The 26,423-nt window shown below is 48.1% G+C and overlaps 2 protein-coding genes across 2 annotated transcripts in view; one reads left to right on the plus strand and one right to left on the minus strand.

The window, feature by feature from the left end:
• LOC136652475 (vomeronasal type-2 receptor 26-like) overlaps positions 1 to 26,423 on the plus strand; it is a 77,045-nt gene that overhangs the window by 41,147 nt on the left and 9,475 nt on the right. The window lies entirely within an intron of this gene.
• Positions 12,347 to 14,180, minus strand: LOC136651183 (vomeronasal type-2 receptor 26-like). Its single transcript, XM_066627373.1, has 3 exons — positions 14,160 to 14,180; positions 13,606 to 13,732; positions 12,347 to 13,242 (listed from the first exon to the last, which is right to left on the minus strand). Exons 1-3 carry the CDS (start codon positions 14,178 to 14,180, stop codon positions 12,347 to 12,349), a joined length of 1,044 nt encoding a protein of 347 aa, XP_066483470.1.

Raw genomic sequence — 26,423 nt, forward strand, 5'->3', positions numbered from 1 at the left:
TGTCAGCATAAAAGGCCTCCCTAAATAAAAAGGTCTTAAGCCCCCGCTGAAAGGACTCTAAAGAGGGAGGTGTTCTCAATTCCAGGGTTTTGCAGTAGTACCACCCACAGTGGCATTTCCTTCAGCACTGTTTTGCTACAGTGTTGTTCATCCTGCGCATGACTGACAGCTATTGTCCATCAGAGCAGTGTATTCTGGCCAGTCATTGTCAGGTTCTTGTCCCATCAAGAACAATGTCTTTTTTAGTGCTGGTTGACACAGCACTCAATTTTAGAGGACAAAGACACCCACACTATTGGATATATGCTTGTACAGCGAAAAACTCATCCCAAGTACAATGAGAAAAGGAAACAAAACTAAAGAGGTGTAAGGAAGAGGGCTGCAGCAGTGGAGTTGTTCATCTGACCAGAACAAAAATGATTATGTAAGGGAACATTTCTTCCTCTGTGCTGAAGTAAGTCTTAGCTGCTGCAATGGATCTACTCAGACCTGTGCCAATGATTTTGCTGGTGCAAGTCCAAGTGGCTATATGCACTTAGTGTGTGGCCAGGAAAGGGGCTAGGATATAAACAGAGCTGCTTTCAATGCTCTCCGCTCCCTTCCTGGCCATGGCACAGCCCCATCCCCAAACTGTTCTTCCCAACAAGCTGCACCTGTTGAAATGCCACCCCAGTACAGTCTTTTGTTCCATAGTCTTCATGTTTCAAGTAGAATGATAGCCACCAAACACAAAATAACTTACGTGAAGTTGACTCCCTCCATTGCTGGTAGTGTCTGAAAATTGATTGCAGTGTGTATAGGATGTAAAAGAGAGAGGACCCCGCCAATGACAGCATCTCCTAGCCTAGTATCCGCATAGCTTCCTTCAAATTCACATTTACTGGGCACATTCTCCCAACAGACAAGAAAAGGGAGAAGAAGCAACAAGAAGAGCAAAAACAACCACAGGTCCATCTCCTTTAGAAATATGGTTGTTTTTCTTACCGACTACCCAAGGAAGGAAATTACAGGATAATCAAGGAAGGAAATTACTGGATAATTACAGAATACCTAAACACCTCCTGATTGTCCTTGTGAAATGAATAACATACATGTTTACGAAGATCAAACAGTATGTAATTTTGGGAAGGGCAGTCTGAACTGGGATCATGGTGAGATGTGAGATGTGTGTTGCCTTTGCTGCGATTCCAGTTCTGATTTCACCCCTCATTACAGAACAGCTACGCTATGGTAAATATAACTGATAAGGGAATGCTACGCAGGTGGGCCAAATCATATTATACTACAAATAAAACATGGCCTGTTGGTATTTTAATAGCAGTGGGAACAACATTTAATAAACAGAACAATGGTGGATGGGGGGGGGCTTTGGGACTTTAGGGCTTATAGTTACACTTCCAATCATGCCCCTGTGTGAACACTTAAGTGGAAAGAAAGCTCCCAAAAGCTGTCAATGCAAACATTGTTCTTTTTAAAATCGTGCAGCAGTTCCCAAACTGTGAGTCTGAAACCCACCAGTGGGGCATGACCCAATTTTTGATTGGTTGCAAAACTGACAGGGCAGATTGTGCATCAAGGGTTAAACACGCTGCTAATTGGGGGGGGGGCACTGCTGCCCATCCACCATTATAGCCACACAGCTTAGTGTTTGTGAATCAGACAGCAGCCTCTCGGACCTGTAAAAAGTTTGCAAACCACTGGAATATTGTGTAGTGGTGAGATCAGGAGTAGAACCACAGCAAAGTCCTGAAGAACTGCGGCCACATCCTCCAAGATCTGCTCCATTTGCCAGGCCCTCCAACTTCTCTTTCACATAGAACAGTGCTTCCCAACCTTTAAGAGACCACAGACCACTGAGGCCAAAGTTGGAATTGTCAGGGTCCACATGCAACCCCTCCGCCCCAGGACACTAAAAAAACATTTAAATTTGTAATACAGGCGGCCCGTATTATCCACAGGGGTTCTATTCTTGGAACCCCCACAGGTAATGAAATGGCATTTCCCCCCCCCCCAACTCAAACTCCCAGAGGCTCTTCTGAAGCCTGCAGTGGACGTGTACATCTGCCCTCAGCCTCTGCAGGCTTCCATATGAAACCTGAACTCGTTTAAAGGGGTCTTCTGGTTTTCACCAAAAACCAGAAATCACTTTAAATGATTCTGGGCTTCATTCTGAAGCTCACAGAGGCCATGGGCAGATGCATATATCCTCTAAGGGCTCCAGAAGAGCCTCCAGAGGCAAGAGGAACACAGCTTCCTTCACTTCCGGGGCCTCCAGGTTCACCAGCAGCAGAGGTACGGAATTAGAAAAGATTTGTAATTAGAAATGCCCTTGGTGCCAATTTGGTGCCAGCGGCCGATTACCCCCCTGCCCGCCTCGTGCTTCAAGGCTGAGGCTTCTGCCACGATTGGTTATCACGGCTGGGGGAGGCGGGGCCGGAGCACCTGCCTGGAGCACGCGCTCCAGCCGGGCTCAGTGCGCTCCAGGCTGGCAACGAGGGCAGGCGCGTCCTCAGTGGGAGCAAACTTGGCTGGCTCGCGGCCCCACCAAGAGGCTAGGCATGCCTCTCGACAAGGCGAGGGCGAGCAGGAGCAGGCAGGCACGAGGCTGCGGAACTTTCATCCACCGTCAACGGGCTGCAGCAGTGCATTCCGGGCGGCCTGAGCGGCGAGGCTGAGGCGGTGTGGCGGGCAGCAGTCCTGCTGCGGAGGGCGTCATCGCGTGAGGCGTGCGAGCATGGAGGAAGCCTTGCCGGTCCTCCATCCACCTGAGGGTCCAGAGGAGTGAAGCAGGCATTGTGGGAGCATCTGGGAGCGGGGCTTGTGCCTCCTCCCCTGCTTTCTGTGCTTTCGGGCACTTGTATCCACCAGTGAATTCTAGCACACAGGGTGGGGGGACATTTCTCTTTCAGACTCACTATGGGTAAGAGAAGCCAAAGAGGGGCGGGAAAGCCCCCAAGAGACCTGCACCCCCTCCTTCCCCTCCAGTTTCTTCTTCAGAAGGGGAGGAGGATTACAACGAGCTGAGGGCGCTGTTTGCGGGCTTTGAGGCTAGAGAGAAGGAGAAAGTCCTTCGTGGTGCGGGGAAAGGTGATGGGGTGGGGTATCCGGTACAGTTACCTCGCTACGTAGGTCAACTAGGAAAGGGCGCAGTACCCGTCTCAGAGAGCTTTTGTCTTCTAGGAAGCATGTGAGGGGCCAAGGGGATGTTGATGTTCCAGAACCCTCCGCCCAAAGGGACCACATGTCCAAAGTAGAGATCACAAGTGCCACGCAGCTAGCGCAGAAGGCTGCACAGCCAAGCGCTTCAGGTGAGACGGCACTAGATGCAGGTGGCAGTTTAGGAGCGGTATGGGATGAACAGGAGGGCTTCGCAGTTCCCTCTGTCACCCTTGGTGTGCAGTGGTGGCCCTGGTCTCAGTGGGGGGGCGCCCAACCCATATTTCCCAGCAGGGAGCCCAGGGCGATCTGGCACAGGCTGCAGTGGCGCTGGTTGGTGTGGCCACTCCCCCACTCCCTGTCTGGGCCTCTGGGGCACTGGGCTTGGCAGCTTTTCCCCACTTGGGGAACTTAATGGCCCCTGTGGACACCCCTGGGGCGCCATTGGGAGGTTGTGTGGAGCAAGTTGAGCATCCCTGGGTCTCCTAGAGGTATGTGGCTCTCCCCTTGGGTGGTCACTTGGCTCTAGCAGTCAAAGAAAAGATCTGGAGGGGCGAATATGTGGACATGTTCAGCCTTCTGCAGATCGAGCCAGAACCCATCCTGAAGTTGGGTGAGCCGGTTCAGGACCAGGAGATGGTGTGGAAGCAGAAGATTGACAAGAACTGGGCTAATTGTTTAAAGGTTTTGTCATTTACACATCCGTGCTGCTCCAGATGTATCCCAACCGAGCCCTTGCTCTGCTCAAGTATTTGGACATTGTGCACAGGGTGTTCAGGGACTATACAGGCATGACCTGGATGACTTATGACCACCATTTTAGGTTGCATGCCACGCATGATCCGGCGTTGGATTGGCATGTTCCACAATGGGAGTTGTGGACACAGTTGGTCATCCCTTCCAGGCTGGCGTGGGATGACCGCTCTGACAGTGGCCATCTTATTGCCAGGAATAAATCTGAACCAAGCAAGGCAGCCCCACTGCTTGATCTAACGATGTGTACCTAATGGTACACAGATCACTGGGCATCCCATTGTTCACGGAGCTGCCCTCCAGGAAGGAGAGATGATGAATTAGCCAGAACTCCCCTGGGGATTTCTTAGGCACTACCCCCAAAGGAGAAACCTGCAGGTTACGAATAGGCGGGGTCGGAAAAGTCCAACCACCCTGCCTGCTTCTACCTCTTTAGCAATCTTTTTCCTAACAACATGCTCCAACCCTTTAACTGAACGCAAATTCTTGGCCAGCACGGTCTCAACGGGCCTTTCCACTGGAATTCGAAAACCCCAAGAAAACCCCTCCACCAAACACGCCGCAGAAAATTTGACGGGATAAGAACCCAACCATAAACATAACTGGGGCAACTTAATTGGTGTTGGCCCCCTTGCTATTGGGGGGAGGGAAAGAGGGAGTGCCGACCCTGCGGCTACGCCCTGCCTGCTGTCCAGCGCCCTGCTTGTGCCCACCCAGCTTAGGGCAGGAGGACACCGGGTGCTCGGCCCTGCACAAGCCGCATGCGTGCAGGAAAGTGCAGTTGTTCCTTCCACACTTTCCTGATGCATTGAATTTAAAACACCTTCATGGGTTTTGAAGTGGCGTGGGCGCGCTAATGGCGAAGGCGGACGTAGTGTCCGCATTCGCCTGCTACCTGTCCATCCAGATGATTTCTGCCACCTGGGCTTTTGTTTCAAAGGCGCCAATTATGTTGGCAGAGCGTAGCTATGGGATATGCTATTTTGTGTGCCCATTTCGAGTGTTTCAATACCTTCTTGGAGTGGGCTGTCCAGTTTCAGACGGGGCGGGTCATTTCCGCTCACTATCTCGAAAGTTTTCTTTTCATAGGACCAGCTGGAACTGGAACATGCGAAATGCTGCTCTCGACTTGTATTGCTCTGTGTGAGCAGCTGGGAGTCCCCCTGGCGCACAACAAGACTGAGGGTCCTGCCACTCGGTTGACGTACCTTGGCATCAAGCTGCATACTGTTAACCAGTGTAGTAGGCTCTCAGAAGCCAAGCTGCAGCGACTGGCTGATTTGCTAGGCAGGCCCTGGCTGCCAAGAAAATGACACTGAGGGAGCTTCAGGTGCTAGTTGGGCCCCTCAACTTTGCCTGCCGGGTTGTGGCACCAGGGCGGGCCTTTTTGTGGTGCATGTGTGACTTGATGGCAGGACTGCGCAGGACTTCCCACTGCATATGGGTTACTATGAGGCAAAATGGCCGTGTGGCTCCGGTTTCTCAAACAACTTAATAGGGTTTCGTTTTGGAGAACGTGGAGGTTGGTGGAGGCCGAGTTGCAGGTGCAATCTGATGCAGGAGAGGGTCATGGGTTCGGAGTCTATTTTAGAGGTAGCTGCCCGCTGGCCAAGTGACTGGGTGCAGGAGGGCTTCACAAGGGATTTGACCTTTCTCGAGTTTTTTCCCATCCTGGTGGCTGTGCACTTATGGGCCCCCAAGTTTGCCAATTCTTCCGTTCGCTTCTGGTGTGACAATCAGGCAGTGGTGAGAATCATCAACAAGCAAACGTCTAAATCGCCCAGGATTATGTGCTTGGTGAGAGCTTTCGTTCTCCAGTGCCTATCAGTTAATGTCCTCTTTTCTGCACAGCACGTGGCTGGGTTTCAAAACAGCATTGCTGACGCTCTCTCTCATTTTCAGGAGGAGCGTTTCCGGCAGCTGGCTCCGGAGGCTCACTTGGACTCAGAACCCATGCCCCTATGGCTTTGGAGCCTTGGCTCAGCACTGCCCAAAACATGATCTGGGCTTCCCTAGCGGCCGCTACCAGGGACAGTTATAGGAAGAAGGTTCAGGAGTTTTTGGTTTTTCGAAGGCAGCAGCATCTGGTGGAGGCATGGCCTCTGCCAGTGAGTCAACTGATGAAGTTTGTGATTGCCATTTGGAGCAGGAGGTTGTTGGCAGGCTCAATCTCGGTGTACTTGGCAGCTCTGTCTTTCCAGTCCAAGGCCTTGGGTTGGGTTGACAACACATCAGACTTTTGGGTCAGGCGGATGCTGGAAGGGATTATGAGGAACTGTCCCATGCTCCCAGATGCCCGGAAGCCGGTCACCCCAGGCCTGCTGCGGGGCTTATGTGCCAACTTCGGTCTGCATTGCGCATCGGGTTATGAGGAGATGCTGTTTAAGGCTTGTAGCCTGATATTGTTCTTAGGAGCCTTCCGCCCTAGCGAGGTATTATCCGTTTCTAAAGTTGCCCCCGGGGACAGGGCCTTGCGATGGGGCAATTGTCAGTTGGGTGTTAACCGTGTTTCTGTTTTTAAGGTGTTCTAAGATAGACAAGCAAGGTAAGGGCCATTGGGACCACCTGAAAAGAGCTGCCGATGTGGATATCTGCCCGGTTCAGGCGGTTGTGGACTACCACCGCATAGCGCCCCGGGGGGACGGGCCATTTTTTGGCATCAGAATTCCTCCCCCCTGACAGTGTATCAGTTCAGGGTGGTTTTTAATGCCGCTCTGCAGAGGCTTGGAATGGCAGCCGGGCAGTTCAACCTGCATTCCTTTAGAATCGGTGTCGCATCGACGGCAGCCAGGTTGGGCTTCCGTGCCAGAGCTATCCAGGGGATCCAGAGGGATTTAGCCCAGGGAATCCCACTAGAGGATCCAGTGTTAGTGGCTTATGTTACTTTTTCTGTTGCAGGTCTTTGTAGGTCGACTCCCGTGAGGGTCCTGATCTGCGGTCACTCAATTATCTTTTGGGCCTGGAAGAGGGCATTGGCTGGCAGCTTTGGCTCCCAGTTGGGACTGGGAGGCCTGGCCATTGTCACCTGGGCTGCCAAAAGGGCATGCACTGGGAACAGTTCATGCCATTGCTGCTTAATTATCTGGCACGGCATCCCCATCCCCAGGTAATCATGGTACACTTAGGGGAGAACGACCTGGGCCAGAAGACTACAATGTCGTTGAGACTCCAGGCCCATAGGGAGTTGTCATTGCTTAGAAGTTGGTTCCCAGGGATTGCTATCCTTTGGTCCAATCTCTTCCCTGGCGTGTTTGGCGCGGGGCACAGAGTGTCCACAGAATAGACATCACCAGGAAAAGAGTGAACGCTTACCTGGGGAGGGTAGTAGTTGAGCAGGGCGGGGCAGTGATCCAACACCCTGCTATTGGGTTCAGGCAGCCTGCCCTGTTCCACAGCAATGGGGTGCATCTGTCACCAGTTGGCAATGACTTGTTTTTTTCTGAGCTGCAGCAGGGCTTGAAGGATTTCATCCTTGTTGGGGAGCGGGGACGACAAGCACCAGGCTGTCTTCCCCTGTGGCAGGATACGTGCGGGGCTGGGTAGGTAGGTATCTGGCTCAGTGTCCATCCAAGGCAGCAGGGGGAGGGGTGAGTCTGAACCACTCCTATGATGTGTGACCGGCTCTAGGAGGCAGGCAGGCGAGCCCCTTGCCAGGACTGTCAGGCCGGTGAGGCTCTGTCAGCTGGTCTGAATTCCGGCTGCCTTCCCCCCTTTGGGGGTGGCGTTGAAAGGCCTAGGCTGGCTATTGACAGCTGGGGCCTCGAGCCTGGCGGTATGCCCAATGAGTTTGCAGGGAGAGGCAGACGGCTAGGACCATTTCCCCCATATTGCCCCACACGCTTGTATGTTATTGTTATTGCCCTGCTGCAGTTAAGACTTAAGTAAGTGGCCCATTTTCATCAAAGCCAAAGTCTGGTCTCTTTATTTGTGGGTATGGGGGTAAAGGGTTTATTAGAGATTTTTTATTTATAAATAATAAATAAGTGGCTCAGTAAGAAACTGGAAGTGATCAAAATCATTTTTTTTTCTTGTGATGTTGCGGACCACTTCTCAGGGTCTCACGGACCACCTGTGGTCCCCGGACCATAGGTTGGGAACCAGTGCCTTATATAAAAATTAAAAAAGAAGGCAAAACAGCCATCCCATTCTATGAATTAAGGCTGCAATCCTAACCACACTTTCCTGAAAGTCAGTCCCATTGAACAAAACAGGACTTACTTCTGAGTAGACCTGGTTAGGATTCTGCCCTTAGTGTTGTATATTATATACTCTTGCACTGTCTCGAATACAGGTCACTGACTCGGAAATGAGTCTCCACACATGCAGACATGAGTCTGTCTCTGTCTGGGTGTGCTGGCTTACTTTTTCTGAGGCATGAAAGACATTATGGGGCCATCCTTCAGACAGGGCAAGCAGCAGGGAAATTCCAGCCAGGAGACAGGGAAGGGTTAATGTTTGGGTTTTGCACTGAGAAGGGGGGGAGGTGGGAGCATATCTGAAGGAACTGAGAATCATTGGATGGTTTTTTTCCCTAACAAGTGTGGGAAGAAGGTGTTGGCCAAGGGTAGTGGTGGTTCTTAGTCATCCAGAAGAAATGGCATGGTTTCAGCAGGCTCAGTGAATGACTGGCCACAGTGGAATTACTTCTGAGTCAAGCTGCAGAGGAGTGGGTCATACTGGTAAACCTGCCAGCTGCTGCATGTGGCCCTCCTGCCTCTCACTGCTTCTGTCCCCACTCTCACGCAGTTTGTTCCACCCCTCCCACCTTGTTTACAGATGGGATGGGGATACCAGGGGAGTATCAAATGAGAACCCCAACACACACACACACACACACCCTGCAGCAGCTCCGTTTTTGTCCACAGAGCCACAGCTGACTTCTTTGCTGAAAAACTTGGGACTGGAGTCTTTTAAAGTCCCCAAAATGCTCTCGGCAACTCAGAAAGTCTGCTTGTTAGCAGTGGTGTAGCTAGTGAGCAGCAGTGGTCCACCCCAAGTACCAGCCTTGGGGGCTGACACCTCATATGACCTGTGAGTGGTGCCCCAAAATGGGGTCTCTTGGGGTCACCCAGCAGGGTGCTGAGGGTCAGCTGGATGGTCTCTTGGGACCCCTGGGTGGGGTGTCCACCTCCCTGGGTTTCCTTGCAGGGGAAGCCTCAGACCAAGCCAGGGGGAGGGGGTTCACAACACCCTTGTCCTCCTCCCTGGAGGCAGGACCTAAGGCCCTTGGTTTTCAGGCAGGGGCTCCTGCCTTACCTCTCCAGAACTGCCTGTCATCACAGGCTTCCCTGCTTTTATCCTCCCCAGCCACAACCTCGATTGCTCCCCTTCCTCCCTCTCTTTGCTTAAAGGGGCCCTGACCCTAGCCTGCTGCCCTCCTCTTTGGTGGTTAATGGTGACCCTGCCCTGCTCACTGCTCTGGTCAGCTGAGCTCTGTGGGACAGTCTCTCCCATCCAGCTGGCCTGTGTCTTGCCTGGTCAGCTGGAGAGGCAGTGGTGGCTCTGTGGCTAGGAAATTCTGCCCCTGGCCTGCAGCCAGGTAAGGCAGGGGTCGGACAAGGGCTCGACCCCTGTCATGACCCAACATTGCTAACATCGCAGAGGTGAGGAATGACCGCATCATGCTACTTACCGTTGGATGCCGAATTTCTCGCTGAATGCAGATGAAAAAAGGGTAAGGTATCTCCTTTCCATCCAATTTTATGGCCAAAAAACAGGAAACCCAAAAATGCAAGTAGCCCTATGGAAAGAGAAAGTGAACCATATTGCATGTTTACTTGTGAGTAGGTGAACGGGCCTTAGTCCTTTTGAAAGGGCAGACTGAGAGGAAGTCAAAGACACCAGAATGGTTGCTATCCAATGAAAGCAGCCCCCAAAAACACCTAAGAAGGAAGTCCCTCCCTCCAAGCAGACAAATGTATTGAGCCCTATACAGAGCAAAAGGAAGCCACATGTCATGTTTACTCACAAGTAAACAACGGTGCCTCGGCTGCTGGTCAAGTCAGGCAAAGGGGAATGCAAGGCTAGCTACATGGTCCCAATCCAATGAAAGCGGAGCTCAACAAATGCTCCAGAAGGCAGCACCCCCCCCAAAGAATAGAACAGAGGCTTGAGCTGGTAAGGTCAATTTTTCTTTGTTTTTAGACTTGTAAAGCTGGGTGGGTCCTGATAGTGATATGCTTGAAGTATAAAAACTTACACTGAACTGGGCACTGGGGAGGGCTGGAAATCTCACTATTGCGGGGGGTGTTATAGCAGACAGGCTACAGAGAAAAGTCACTTGACGAAACTGGGCTGGCTACCCCTTATTTAATTATTTGTTTTTCTTTAATTTATTTTTTTAATTATTAATTTTATTTTGCTTGATGATGTCCCTTCCAGTCATGACATCACTTCTGGTGGGTCCTGGACGCATTGCCATTCTAAAAAGTGGGTCTCAGTGGTAAAAGTTTGAGAACCACTGCCTTAACTCAAAACAGGTCAATGAGACATCCTCGGGGGAGTGGGGGGTGGGTGACACCCTAGTGACCAAAATTCTAGAAATCATGACTTTTAGGAATAATACCATCATGTTATATACCATTTGATGCAGAATTTCATGCGTTGCTTGTGGGGAAATATTCACTGCATTTATTTTCTGGCCATTATTATTATTCATTTCATGTCATGAACATTACTATCTCTCAGTCTCACCTACCTCACAGGGTTGTGAGGACAAAATAAGGAGAGGAACCATGCACACCACCCTAAGCTGCTTAGAGGAAAAGTGGTATAAAAATGTGAAAGAATGAATGAATGATATTTTATGGGGTGACAACAATTGATGGGCCCTGGGTGTCAAATGTCCTGCTTGTTAGGGCTCCTTTTTGTGTCAGGTTAAAGGGGGTGCAGACTCATAACTTGACTCAAGTCAAGCTGTGCTTGACTTGCCCATCTCTGCATATGAACGCCTTATTGGTTGCCTGCTGAATCACAATAACACCTCAGAGGCTCTTGGAACAATTAGTCTCATTGATCAGTTTTGAGTTTAGTAAAACCACTTTTTGTTACATAAGGCAGTTGTGTTCTCTTTTTCAGATTAATTGGCCATAATGTATCACAGAATACAGATAATTCAATGTGGCTTGTTTCATTACGTTCTTCATGAAATTATTATTCCAATGATATATAACATTGTGCTTTTATTCAGAAATACACAATTTCCCAAAGTTTTCCAAAATATTGGCCACTAGTGGTGCCATGCCCCTGAGGGTGTCATCCGGTCTGGTACACACCTTCCACACACACACCTGCGATGCCACTGAAGGTGTATCGAGATCTTTCTCTTTCTGACCCAGCGACCCCACCAGCGCAGCAGAGTTGGGTGCATATTCTGATCTGATGCACCAGCCTAGAGCTCGTTATGACTAAGTGGCCGAGAACTAGATGATGAAAGTTGAAAGAAAAGGACCAGTTCTAAGTAACATGACTGAGAAGCAGTGCTTCATAATGCTCAGAAGAAGCTGGGTTATTGCATCATGACCACAAATATCCATGACTGGGGGGAAAAAAGTAGATACTGCATACAAATTTCCAATAGTCAAGTAGGCTATAAAGGTCCCTACTTGGAAAAAGTGTTCCTCTTGTGAAGGAAGGAATTCTTGGAGGACAATTCTTCTCTTAGAGCAGGGGTGTCCAAACTTTTTGACAGGAGGGCCACATAATCTCTCTGACATATGCATTGGGGGCCAGGAAAAAAAGAATTCCTTTACATTTAAAATTTGAATAAAGGTTTTACATAAATGAATATATTGGAGATGGAACTTATCTGAATAAATGAAGGTTTCATGATAGCTCAAGGCCTATAAAAGACATTGCACAAAGCCAGACTGGCCTTTGCTGCTGTTTCACAGATATAAAACAGCAAGCAGCGGAAGAAGCCCTTGGCCTGCAACTCACGCAAGGTGTCAAACAGAAGGCCCTTCCACTGAGAGTAATCACGTTGGGCCAGCACAGGCTCCAACAAGTCTCTGTTGGGCCAGAGGCTCATTGGAGACTGAGGACTCTCCATGGGCTGGATTGGGGGTCCCCAAGGGCCACAAATGGCCTCCAGGCCGGGGTTTGGGCAACCCTGTTCTAGAGTATGGAAACCATTGGGTTCTTTTGGTCACCTGTGCTGCCTTAGCATCATGCCTTTAATATGAACTTTGTATTTCCTTGTTTCCACATTTTGATTTCTGGGTTGTATCTTGCATTATTAACATTATCCGGGGATAGCTACACGGGAGGTGCAATTATTGCTTCTGAAATGATTTCTCACCCCACCTTGTGGATTCTAAAGAATCAGGATGATTAAAAATGTGATATGCTGTGATCCAGTATTCATACTGTATGGAAACATATAGAGAGAGAAAAATGCAAAACAACTATCATCTTAGAATCAGATTTAATTACTTTTTTAAGCAGCTGTTAGCAGCTGCTTGCAGTTGAGATCTGGTTTTAGAACAATAACATAGCATTTAGGGAGAAAAATGCCAATCAGGAGGCCAGTGTTGGAGGCCAAGATGGCAAAGACCTCCACGGCCACCACGTCTTTCCCCTTGGTGCTCAGGTAAGCAGGAATGAAGGAGATCCACACACTAAAGAAGACCAGCATGCTGAAGGTGATGAATTTGGCTTCATTGAAAGTATCTGGCAGTTTTCGGGCTAGAAAAGCAACTGTGAAGCTGGTGAGGGCCAGAAAACCAACGTAGCCCAGGACAGAATAGAGCATGATGATCGACCCTTCATTACACTCCACTATGATGTGCTCAGTCTGCGAGTGCATGTCAACATCTGGAAAAGGAGGAGAGGTGGACAGCCATACAGTGCAAATCCCCACTTGAATGAGGGAACAGGAAAGGACAATGGAGTGGGCCACTTTTTTCCCCAGCCATTTCCTCATCCTGTTCCCTGGCTGGGTGGCCATGAAGGCCAGGACCACAGTGATGGTTTTTGCCAAAACACAAGAAACAGCCACAGAGAAAATGATGCCAAAAGCCGATTGTCGGAGAAGGCAGAACACCTTGCTAGGTTTGCCGAGGAAGAGCAGGGAGGAAAGGTAGCAAAGCAGGATGGAGGTGAGAAGAATGCAGGTGAGGTTTTGATTGTTGGCTTTGACAATGGGAGTGTTCCAGTTCTTTAAAAAGATCAGTATCACCATAACTGTTATTGCTGTAAAGGAAAAAGCAATAGAAACCAAACCAATTCCTAAGGGTTCCTCGTACTTTAGGAAGACTGTCTGTTTGGGGATACATTGATTTTGGTTCTTGTTTGGGTACTGGTCTTCTGGGCATTTGACGCAATGAGCTGCATCTGAAAAGGACAAAGAGAGTGTCAGTAGCTCTATGAATCCAGAAGAATGATGGAAGGTTGAAAGCAAACGTTGGACAAGAATTCCTCACTTTCCTGGTGAAAAATGCTTAGTATCAGGGGAGTGACAAAATGCAGCAAGTGACAGGCACCAGTGGAGTTAAGTGCACTAAACTGTTTAATGGACTGCCTCTGAAGTCTTTCATGGATCCTCCCTTGTTAAAGTTGTAACCAGTTTCACTTTAAGAATCCGTGCATCATGATTATGTGTTTGGAGAAGAAGAGACCATACCTAGGCATATGTTATGGTGTTAGGCTCGACAAATTTGCAAATATTTCCTGGAAATTCAGGGCACTGTCAATCACCTATCTGGTTAGATATCATGTCATCTGGACACGAAGAACAATCATAGCAACAGATTGCTTTCCCTTCTCGAACCGTCTTGCTGTGTCCGACACGGCAGCTCTCAACACAGGTTGAACCAGGCGGATTCTAAGAAGAAAGAATGGGAAGAAAGGCTGAAGCAAACATTGGATGCCCATCACCACGATCATCCTTCTCTTTCAGTGCACTTCAGCTGATCAAGAATAGGAGATCAACTTGATCCTGACCAGCAACAGAGAACTCTCCTGTTGCCAACGACCTGCTGTAGACTCCTGTAGTATTTGACTTCAGGGAGAGTCGGTAGAGAGATCTGTTTTTCCTACTGGGATTCAAAACAGTTCAGAGCACAGTCCAAAAGAAGCAGGAAATGCACCAGGATTTGGTTTTAGTCCCAAAGTGCCTTTCTGCTAGCAGAAAACTCAGTGTGCTCTTATTTTGTCAGGGAATTGGCAATTGAACTGGCATTCCTGGCCCCTGTGCTGCCGGGGGCCAGGATCAAAGAATACTGCCCCCCCCACCGGTTGCCACCTCTTACCATAGTTTCCAGGCCACACATGGTCTCCTCTGGCCGTCTGCAGGTCTTATAAGGGCTTTTAAACATAAGGGCTTTTAAAAGCCTTCCAGAGGATTCAGAAGGCCTCCGGAGGGCAGGAGGTGGCCATATGCAACTTCCCCGGCCCCCAGAAGGTCTCTGAAGGGCAGCTGAAAGTGGTGAAAGTGGTGGTTGGGAGGCATGGATGCTGGCTGGGGGGCAGAGGGGTGGAATCCTGGGACGTCTGTCCCCCTTTACCCTTCATGGTACACAAGTGCCCAGTAGCAATTAGATTCTGAATGGGGTAGCATCTAAGAATAAAAAGAATGGAACATAAGAGGAAGCTGTCTTTTAATACTCAACACTAGGGACATCCTCCTTTTTTCTGTGTGTTTCATCTTGTTAAAAGGTGAGGCCCACCTTTGAGTGGGGCCCAACTCAAACCCCAGCTATCTCTTTGATTTATTTCTCAATATAGGTAGATTTATTTACCATCTTTTCCTCAATATAGATATTTGATTAATCAACATGAGAGGCTACGTGCCTTGCAAATATGTTTAAAATGATTTTATTCTGTGTCTGTAGAGGACAGGAATGACCCAGTACAAGTTTAGGTTAAAGTGGATGAGGATATTTACTTTAGGCATGTGCACTAATAGTGCAGTCGTAGCAATCCTACGAACCCTGGATAATACCGATCTGTGACTCTAAGGCTGCAGTCTTATTCAGTGTTTCTCAAACTGTTGTTCAGGACCCATTTGGTGAGTCGCAAACCAATTTTGGATGGGTCCCCATTAATTTCAATGTGCATTTTATTTTTAATATATTTGACTTTATGCTACTATGGTATGTATGTTGGGGAAATGTTTCAGATCTGTACTTTTAACAAGATACTATGTATATGCTTTTAACAGTGATAGTCAATGGGTCTTACTCAAGGTAAGTGTGGATAGGTTTACAGCTTCTTGAATGTTTGGGGAAAATAGAACAGTTAAAATTCATTTGGATATTAACTTTAGGTATATGTACTAATGGTTTGTTTCAGCATTCCTACAAGACTTGTACAATACCAACTGTGACTGTAAGGCTGCAATCCTATATACACTTTCCTGACAGTAAGCCCAATTCAACATAGTGAGACTTATTTCTGAGTAGTCAGGTATACGATTGCGCTGCAGGGGCAAAATCATTTGGTCACCCTGCACTGCTAGGACTCACATTCCAGCATTGCAGGACACCTTCTGGCTGCCACAATTGGAGACTCAAGTAAATTGTTGGCAGGGTTGGGTATTGGGCAGCGATGAGGAGTAATACGGCACTTCAGGGGAGGAACAAGGGTCGGTCAGGGAGGGGAGGGGTTGACTGGTGGGAGTCATGCATGTTGAATCCTATCCCCTCGTTTTCAAGCTTCTCCATCCTCTGGCTCTCCTCGGGCTTATACCAGTTATAGAGCTGGCTTAGGTACAAGGAGACCCCTAGACTGTCAGGGGGCCTATACAGAGGTCAGGGGAAAGTATGTTCCTTTACATCTCAAAGGCCTCTCAATCCTGCCCCCACCATAGCATGCAGTGCCTTTCATGTTCAGGAATGTTCCAAAGCAAATGAAGAGGTGACCTTGCTGAAGGATTTTAGCCCTACCTGCTGAAATCTGCTATTCCACACAATGGCCTCATCATGGATGGTAAACCCTTGACTTGGAGAAATCTTTCCAGCTTGGATCTTAAGGAAGGATTGATTGGGGAAAGTGACCCAGTTGATGACATCAAGTCCAGAAGACAGTTCCTGATTGGCAAACCAGATTTCATGGCCAGCACCATTGTTAAAGTGGATATTCTTCAAAAAAGAGTGCATCTAGATTGGACAAAAATAGAAAACAGCTGATAGCTTCCATGTATATTGCGCACTGTGTTACCAAACCCCTGGTCAGAAAAGGCACCTGTAATCCTGAGATGTACAAGTTAAAATAACTTTTTCATTTATTAAAAACTATTAGAATATGCTTTGCTGATCTTCCTCATTTTCCTCTCCTCTCAGCTCACCATCTTATCCAACTTGTCCACACCTATGGGCCCAATCCAAACTTTGCAGCACTGATGCAACTATGCCAATGGGACATGCTCTGCATCCTGCATTGTGAGGGTAGTCACAGAGGCCTTGTCAAGGTCAGGGAACAATTGTTCCTTTACTTGGGGCTATGGTGCAGGTCATTGGTGCTGTAAACTTGCCTGCTTACACCTGAGGAGCCTCTCCTTGCTTCTGCTTTCTCAGATGTAAAGAGAGCCTCCTCAGGTGTAAGCAGGCAGGACAGCTGTGGTTCTTTTCCAAGGGCTACATTTCTCACCTGCGGCTTGAATCACATGTTCCTGTTATATTCCGCATTTCTTACATTTTGGAACTTAAGGCTTCAACCCTATGTGGTTTCCTAGGAGTCAACCCCATTGAACACAATGGACTTACATCTGAGTAGATATGCATAGGCTTGGGCTATAAAGCAATGTGCCTGGGATATCCAAGAGCTCTGTCATCAAAGTCCTGCAAGGTTCAGATCTTCTTAGCTTTAGAAATGTGCCCCCCCCCCCATATGCCTGGGAACATGATTTCACCCACACCATCCATTCAATCCACAGCAAGTTTACATAAAAGTGATTTCCACTGTGCTCCAATTATCTTTCTAGTAAGTGTGCTTGGAATTGCACCATACATAACCGTTTCAATACAGTGAGGAATGTACCTGCCAGGGTTCAATGTTCAAAGGTTTGCCTGTGTCTCTGTTCAGCATTCTTTTCGGCCTGGACGTATATATGGCATTTAAAGCATGTGCTACAGCATAGAGACCATTGTAAATACGGTAGCTCACATCACTCATCTCCATCTCAAATGCAGTCTGAGGCAGGTTCTCCAGTTTCTCCTCTCCGGTACAGTGTTTACAAGTTTCAATTTTCTCATCACCGCAACACCCGAATGCAGATTTGTAGAAAATGCAGAGAAAATGTGCAAGTGACTTTTTAGGCTTTATTGTCTGAAGGAAGTCTTGGAATCCTGGCACGGCCTTCACGGAGGTTGTGAAAGACAAAGTCCCATGGAATGTTTTTGCACAGAAGCCCTCAGTGTAAACAGTGCTGACGAAATCCCACTGAGGTGATGTGATCCAAACCTTCCCTATAAGACGTTTATGTGTAAATTCAGCTACATATAAAATGAGTGACAATGGTTCCAGAGTCTGAGAGTCCCCGTCAACAATAACAACATTGGCTGTAGTGGATGAAAGTGTGGAGTGTATTCTCAATATATTTTGCACGAATGTATTTTGAGTGGGATCTAAATTAAGATCCTTGACGCCAGTTTTTTGTAAGAAGGCAACACAAATGCTGTTCTGGGCCAGCAACGGGGTCAGCCTCTGCAGGAAGCCTTCTCCACTATCATCCTCTGAAACAATGAGGCCAATCCATGTCCATTGGAAATGCAGCAGTAGCTGGACTATGCCGGTGTGCAGAGTACCTTCCCTTATTGCCATCCAGTATAGAGAAGGGAAATTATTTTTTGTGACTGGTTTCTCATACGTACCATAAGTAATCTAATGGGGGAAAACATGGCTCAGAACAGGTTTGAAAATTAACCACTGTTTTCCAAACCAAAGTATTTATTACAATCCAGAATTTTGCTTATCAATGAGATGCTAGGTATACTGAACAATGTATCTTTGTATACATTCCCATCAATAAATTATAGTAAGTCTGCAATTGTATGCACACTTTCCTGGGAGGAAGCCCCATAGACAGTGGTTTAGCTAAGGGGGTATCAGTTGCACCGGGCATCAAGCTTTATCGGGACAACAAGCTGAGCTTCACACTAGTGACCAAAATTGTGAAAATATTGGTATGTATGAGTAATACCATCATGTTATATATCGTTGGAAAGGTAATTTAATGCAGAATGCAATGAAAAAAATGGCATTGGAATATCTGTATTCTATCAAACGTTGTGGCCAATTAACCAGAAAATAAAAACAACTTTGACCCCAGGTAGCAAATAGATGCCTTAGCTATGCCACTGAGTCAGCAGAGCAAGTGGGTGGTGAGCTGCTGGGAGGAGCAGGTGTGTTCTTCCCAGTTTTTACGTTTTTTTAAAGCTCGGGTGTGACGTCACTTCCGGTTGTCACCTCACTTCCGGGGCAACATTTTGAGCTTAGCAGCGGGCTACACAATCATTAGCTATGCCACTGCCCATAGAACACAATGAGACTTACTTCTGAGTAGTCATGCATAGGGTTGTGCTCCAAATGAGTTATAACACATTTCTTTTCACCTTGTCCACAAGCCATCACTTAATGTCCTGAAAAGGGTAACGTATTTGATTCAGACCAAGCTATTGTTTTGCCAAGCTTCAAGTTTCCATTTTTTAAAAGATTAAAATCATTTATATGGTTTGTATCCCATGAATATGATACATGACTAAGCAGTATTGAAATCAGTGCTATGGGATTGGCTTGCTTAAGCTTAAGAACTGTGTATATAAGTGGCTGCATTTATGACACATTTTCTTGGGATACAAACCTGGGTGCTATACACACTGAAAAGTATGTTTAGGGCAGGAGGTCTGGCTCAGTGGTGGAGCTGCTGCCTTGTATGCCTGAAGATCTGGGGACACCAGTTCGAAACAACCAGAAGTATTCATGTCCATTGGAAATGCTGCAGTAGCTGGACTATGCCAGTGTGCAGAGTACCTTCCCTTATTGCCATCCAGTATAGAGAAGGGAAATTATTTCTTCTGACTGGTATCTCATATGTTCCATAGGTAATCTAACTGGGGGAAACATGGCTCATAACAGGTTTGAAAATTAACCACTGTTTTCCATACCAAAGTATTTATTACAATCCAGAGTTTTGCTTATCGATGATAATCTATGTCCGTGGTTCTCACACATTTAACACCGGGACCCACTTTTTAGAATGAGAATCTGTCAGGACCCACCGGAAGTGATGTCATGATAGTTCATAACATCATCAAGCAGGAAATCCTAGGCTGCAATCCTACCCATGCTTATAAGTAAGTCCCATTTACAATCATAGTTAAAAGATTATACATAGTAGCTTGTGAAAAGCTTGTTAAAAGGTCCCCAAATGCAGTCACATACCATAGTAGCATCAAGTCTAATATATTAAAAATGAGATATTGAAATGAATGGGGACCCACCTGAAATGGGCTCGCAACCCACATATTGGGTCCCAACCCACAGTTTGAGAAACACTGTTCTAAGTATACTGAACAATGTATCTTTGTAGACATTCCCATCAATAAATTATAGTAAGTCTGCAATCCTATACACACTTTCCTGGGAGGAAGCCCCATCGATCTCAATGAGACTTACTTCTGAGTAGTCATGCATAGGGTTGTGCTCCAAATGAGTTATCACACATTTCCTTTCACCGTGTCCACAAGCCATCACTTAATGTCCTGAAATGGGTAACTTATTTGATTCAGACTAAGCTATTGTTTTGCTGAGCTTCAAATTTCCATTTTTTGAAAGATTAAAATCACCACTTTGGTTTGCATCCCCAGAATATGAGACATGACTAAGCAGTATTGAAATCAGTGCGATCAGATTGGCATGCTTTAGCTTAAGAACAGTGTATATAACTGGCTGCATTTATGACACATTTTCTGGGAAGACAAACCTGGGTGCTATACACTGAAAAGCATGTTTAGGGCAGGAGGTCTGGCTCAGTGGTAGAGCTGCTGCCTTATATGCCTGAAGATCTGGGGACACCAGTTCGGAACAACCAGAAGTATCTCAGAGCAGCCTCTCCTCCTCCTCCCGAGGCTTTTGCTGCCAGTGTGGGGTCCCTCTCCCGGCCTCTCCAGGTAAGTCGTGGTGGGAGGGAGGCAGCGACCCCAACTATTATTATTATTATTATTATTATTATTATTATTATTATTATTATTATTATTATTATTATTATTATTTAGAGCTGGCGGTCTCTCTGCCCACATCTGGGTTACAGATCAGTCATGTTATGTCCTCCTATACAACTGAGATCTCAGGAACCTCCTCGAATGGTTATTTCTGCTGAATAAACAATTTACTTGTTGCATTGCATTACCCCTTTGCAACTCTTTTCAAGCTAAAAAAAGGCACTCACTGATAAAGTCCCAAATAATATAAGAAGTGAAGAGCAGTTTTATGCCACCCATACATGCATCTGAATGTACATACCTGTGGAAACTTGTAGTGGCTAAGAATGTTGGCCATTTGGATGACATACTCTACTGTGAATCCCCCAATGACAGACAAGACATCACCTTTCTTATCACACTTGTAATTGGGCACATTCCTTTGTTGTTTGAAGAGTAGATCCAGGATGGACTTATATGTGACCATTCCTTCAAAAAAGTTGTCATAGATTTTAAAGCCCAAGGTCACATTGGGCAAGAGGTTGGGATTCCTATTGATCTCATGAATGGCAAAAAGGAAGGCCAGGACATGCTGATAATGTTTGTACCCTATTCTGAAATGAGATTGACATTGAGGCAGAGATAAGGTCTAGCACATTGTCATGTGCACCACATATACATTTACAGTAGTACCACCCACAATGGCATTTCCTTGAGCACTGTTTTGCTACAGTGTTCTTCATCCTGGGCATGACTGACAGCTATTGTCAATCAGAGCAGTGTATTCTGGCCAGTCAGTGTCAGGTTCTTGTCCCATCAAGAACAATGTCTTTTTTAGTGCTGGTTTGCACAGCACTCAATTTTAGGGGACAATGACACCCACGCTATTGGATATATGCTTGTACAGTGAAAAACTCATCCCAAGTACAATGAGAAAAGGAAACAAAACTAAAGAGGTGTAAGGAAGAGGGGTGCAGCAATGGAGTTATTCATCTGACCAGAACAAACATAATTGTGTAAGGGAACATTTCTTTCTTTGCCCTGAAGTAAGTCTTAGCTGCTGCAATGGATCTACTGTGCCTGTGATTTTGCTGCTGCAAGTCCAAGTGGCTATATGTAGGTATTTTGTGGCCAGAAAGGGAGATAGGATATAAACGAAGGTGCTTTCAAAGATATCCGCTCTCTTCCTGAGCATGGCATTGCCCCAACCCCACCCTGTTCAAGCTGCACCTTGAAATTCCACCCCAGTGCAGTTGTTTGATCTCTAGTCTTCATATTTCAAATAGCATGATGGGTACCAAACAAGAAATAACTTACATGAAATTGACTTCCTTCTTTGCTGGTAGTCTCTGAAAATTGATTGCAGAGTGTATAGGACGAATAAGAGAGAGGACCCCACCAATGACAGCATCTCCTAGCCTAGTATCCCCATAGCTTCCTTCAAATTCACATTTACTGGGCACATTCTCCCAACAGACAAGAGAATGGAGAAGCAGCAGCAAGAAGAGCAAAAACAACCACTGGGCTGCAAATGCATGTCTAACCCAGCTGCATCTGAACTTCTGCATCCTGAACTACAGTTCCAGCTACAATTGTGGCTGGCATCCTGATGGAACCTCACAGGAACCTCACTCAGGAAGTGGGGTGCAGGAATGGAGTTGTTCATCTGACCAGAACAAAAATGATTACATAAGGGAACATTTCTTCCTCTGTCCTGAAGTAAGTCTTAGCTGCTGCAATGGATCTACTCAGACCTGTGCCAATGATTTTGCTAGTGCAAGTCCAAGTGGATATATGCACTTAGTCTGTGGCCAGGAAAGGGGTAGGAAATAAACAGAGCTGCTTTCAATGCTCTCTGCTCCCTTCCTGGCCATGGCACAGCCCCATCCCCAAACTGTTCTTCTCAACAAGCTGCACCTGTTGAAATGCCACCCCAGTGCAGTCTTTTGTTCCCTAGTCTTCATGTTTCAAGTAGAGTGATGGCCACCAAACACAAAATAACTTACGAGAACTTGACTTCCTGCATTGCTGGTAGTCTCTGAAAATTGATTGCAGTGTGTATAGTACAAATAAGAGAGAGGACCCCACCAATGACAGCATCTCCTAGCCTAGTATCCCCATAGCTCCCTTCCAATTCACATTCACTGGGCACATCCTCCCAACAGACAAGAGAAGGGAGAAGAAGCAACAAGAAGAGCAGAAACAACCACAGGGCTGCAAAAGCAGGTCTAACCCAATTGCATCTGAACTTCTGCATCCTGAACTACAGTTCCAGCTACAATGATATCTCTATGGCAGGTGCCTTGATAGAACCTCACTCTGGAGCCACATGGAAGCAGCATATGTGGTCACAGAGTTTCCTTCTGAAATGTTTGGCTGGTGTGGCGAGCTAAAGAAGAGATGCCTGAACAATCTTTGTTCCACCATTGAGTACTGACACAGTTCAGAATAAATCCATCTCCTTTAGAAATATGGATGTTTTTCTTACCGACTACCCAAGGAAGGAAATTACAGTACTGGATAATTACAGAGTACCTAAACACCTCCCTGATTGTCCTTGTGAAATGAATAACATACATGTTTACGAAGATCAAACAGTATGTAATTTTGGGAAGGGCAGTCTGAACTGGGATCATGGTGAGATGTGAGATGTGTGTTGCCTTTGCTGTGATTCCAGTTCTGATTTCACCCCTCATTCCAGAACAGCTACGCTATGGTCAAGGGAATGCTACGCAGGTGGGCCAAATCATATTATACTACATATAAAACATGGCCAGTTGGTATTTTTTTCCAATTGCAGTGGGAACAACATTTAATAAACAGAACAATGGTGGATGGGGGGGGCTTTAAGACTATAGGGCTTATAGTTACACTTCCAATCATGCCCCTGTGTGAACACTTAAGTGGAAAGAAAGCTCCCAAAAGCTGTCAATGCAAACATTGTTCTTTTTAAAATCGTGCAGCAGTTCCCAAACTGTGAGTCTGAAACCCACCAGTGGGGCATGACCCAATTTTTGATTGGTTGCAAAACTGACAGGGCAGATTGTGCATCAAGGGTTAAACAAGCTGCTAATTGGGGGGGGGGGGCACTGCTGCCCATCCACCATTATAGCCACACAGCTTAGTGTTTGTGAATCAGACAGCAGCCTCTAGGACCTGTAAAAAGTTTGCAAACCACTGGAATATTGTGTAGTGGTGAGATCAGGAGTAGAACCACAGCAAAGTCCTAAAGAACTGCGGCCACATCCCCAAAGATCTGCTCCATTTGCCAGGCCCTCCAACCTCTTTCACATATAACAGTGCTTCCCAACCTTTAGGAGACCACAGACCACTGAGGCAAAAGTTGGAATTGTCAGGGTCCACATGCAACCCCTCCACCCCAGTACACTAAAAATTCATTTAAATTTCTAATACAGGCGGCCTGTATTATCCACAGGGATTCTGTTCTTGGAACCCCCACAGGTAATGAAATGGCGGTCGTCCCCCCCAAACTCCCTGAGGCTCTTCTGAAGCCTGCAGAGGACGTGTACATCTGCCCTCAGCCTCTGCAGGCTTCCATATGAAACCTGAACTCGTTTAAAGGGGTCTTCTGGTTTTCACCAAAAACCAGAAATCACTTCAAATGATTCTAGGCTTCATTCTGAAGCTCGCGGAGGCCATGGACAGAAACATTTATCCTCTATGGGCTTCGGAAGAACCTCCAGAGGCAAGAGGAACACAGCTTCCTTCACTTCCGGGGCCTCCAGGTTCACCAGCAACAGAGGTTCGAAATTAGAAAAGATTTGTAATTAAATATGCCCTTGATGCCAATTTGGTGCCAGCGGCCGATTACCCCCCTGCCTGCCTTGTGCTTCCTGGCTGAGGCTTCTGCCGCAATTGGTTATTGCGGCTCGGGGAGGCGGGTCAGAGCGCCTGCCTGGAGCACGCGCTCCAGCCGGGCTCAGTGCGCTCCAGGCCGGCAACGAGGGCAGGTGCGTCCTCGGTGGGAGCGAACTGGGCTGGCTTGCAGCCCCGCCAAGAGGCTAGGCGCACCTCTTGGCAAGGCAAGGGTGAGCAGGAGCAGGCAGGCACGAGGCTGCGGAGCTTTCATCCACTGTTGACGGGCTGCAGCGGTGCATTCCGGGCAGCCTGAGCGACGAGTCTGAGGCGGTGTGGCGGGCAGCGGTCCCGCTGTGGAGGGCGTCGTTGCGTGAGGCGTGCGAGCATGGAGGAAGCTTTGCTGGTCCTCCATACACCTGAGGGTCCAGAGAAGCGAAGCAGGTGGCGTGGGAGCGTCTGGGAGCGGGGCTTGTGCCTCCTCCCCTGCATGCAGTGCTTTCAGGCACTTGTATCCTCCAGTGAATTCTAGCATACGGGGTGGGGGGACATTTCTCTTTCAGGCTCACTATGGGTAAGAGAAGCCAAAGAGGGGCGGGAAAGCCCCCAAGAGACCTGCACCCCCTCCATCCCTTCCAGTTTCTTCTTCGGAAGGGGAGGAGGATTACAACGAGCTGAGGGCGCTGTTGGCGTGCTTTGAGGCTAGAGCAGGAGAATGCCCTTCGTGGTGCGGGGAAAGGTGATGGGGTGGGGTATCTGGTACGGTCACCCCAATACGTAGGTCTACTAGGAAAGGGCGCGGTACCCGTCTCAGTGAGCTTTTGTCTTCTAGGAAGCATGTGAGGGGCCAAGGGGTTGTTCCAGAACCCTCCGCCGAAAGGGACCACACACCCGAAGTAGAGCACAGGTGCCACGCAGGTAGCACAGAAGGGCGCACAGCTGGCACTGAGCACTTCAGGTGAGACGGCACTAGTTGCAGGTGGCAGTTTAGGAGCGGTATGGGATGAGCGGGAGGGCTTTGCAGTTCCCTCCGCCCCCTTGGGGCGCAGCGGTGGCGCTGGTCTAAGTGGGGGGCGCCCAACCCATATTTCCTGGGGGGTTTATACCAGCAGGGAGCCCAGGGCGGTCTGGCACAGGCTACAGTGGCGCCGGTTGGTGTGGCCACTCCCCCACCCCCTGTCTGGGCCCCTGGGGCACTGGTCTTGGCAGCTTTCCCCCCTTGGGGAACTTGATGGCCCCTTTGGACACCCCTGGGGTGCCATTGGGCGGTTGTGTGGAGCAGGTTGAGTGTCTCCAGGTCTCCTATGGGGACGTGGCTCTCCCCTTGGGTGGTCACTTGGCTCTAGCAGTCAAAGAAAAGATCTGGAGGGGCGAATATGTGGACATGTTCAGCCTTCTGCAGATCGAGCCAGAACCCATCCCGACATTGGGTGAGCCAGTTCGGGACCAGGAGATGGTGAGGAAGCAGAAGATTGACAAGAACTGGGCTAATTGGTTGAACGGTTTTGTCATTTACGCATCCGTGCTGCTCCAGATGTATCCCAACCAAGTCCCTGCTCTGCTCAAATATTTGGACATTGTGCTCAGGGCATTCAGGGACTATACGGGCACGGTCTGTATGGCTTATGTCCACCATTTTAGGTTGCGCGCCGTGCATGATCCGGCATTGGATTGGCGTGTTCAACAATGGGAATTGTGGACACAGTTGGTCATCCTTTCCAGGCTGGCGTAGGGTGACCGCTCTGACAGCGGCCATCTTATTGCCAGGAATAAATCTGAACCAAGCAAGGCACCCAATGGTGCCACGTGGGTTCAAAACCCGTGAACGTGTTTTGAATTCAATGCCTCAGGAAAGTGTGGAAGGAACGACTGCACTTTCCTGCACGCATACGGCTTGTGCAGGACCGAGCACCCGGTGTCCTCTAGCCCTAAGCTGGGTGGGCCCATGCAGGGCGCTGGACAGCAGGCAGGGAGTAGCCGCAGGGGCGGCACTCCCTCTTTCTCTCCCCCCAATAGCAAGGGGGCCGACACCGATTAAGTTGCCCCAGTTATGTTTATGGTTGGGATCTTACCCTGACAAAGTTGCTGTGGCGCATTTGGTGGAGGTGTTTTCTTGGGGTTTTCGAATTCCAGTGGCAAGGCCTGTTGAGCCCATGCTGGCCAAGAATTTGCGTTCAGTTAAAGGGTTGGAGCATGTTGTTAGGAAAAAGATTGCTAAAGAGGTAGAAGCGGGCAGGGTGGTTGGACCTATTCCAACCCCGCCTATTCGTAACCTGCGGTTACCCTTTGAGGGTAGTGCCTAAAAAATCCCCAGGGGAATTCTGGCTAATTCATCATCTCTCCTTCCTGGAGGGCGGCTCTGCGATCGATGCGATCCCTAGTGATCTGTGTTCCATTAGGTGCACTATTGCGGCTGTGGTCATGCGGCATGGGCGCGCTAATGGCGAAGGCGGACATAGAGTCCGCATTCCGCCTGCTGCCTGTCCATCCAGATGATTTCTGCCACCTTGGCTTTCATTTCGAAGGCGCCTATTATGTTGACAGAGTGTTGCTGTGGGA

The sequence above is a fragment of the Tiliqua scincoides genome, chromosome 5 (genome assembly GCF_035046505.1).
Source record: "Tiliqua scincoides isolate rTilSci1 chromosome 5, rTilSci1.hap2, whole genome shotgun sequence".
Classification (NCBI taxonomy): Eukaryota; Metazoa; Chordata; class Lepidosauria; order Squamata; family Scincidae; genus Tiliqua; species Tiliqua scincoides.

Excerpts from the sequence above, each read along its gene's own strand:
- LOC136651183 (XM_066627373.1), bottom strand. The coding sequence starts at position 14,180 with ATGTGTGGCCTGGAAACTATG. Across the intron at positions 13,733-14,159 it reads TGTGTGGCCTGGAAACTATG|AATCCGCCTGGTTCAACCTG; the intron begins GTAAGAGGTGGC and ends CTTTCTTCTTAG. Across the intron at positions 13,243-13,605 it reads CATGATATCTAACCAGATAG|ATGCAGCTCATTGCGTCAAA; the intron begins GTGATTGACAGT and ends TGTCCTTTTCAG.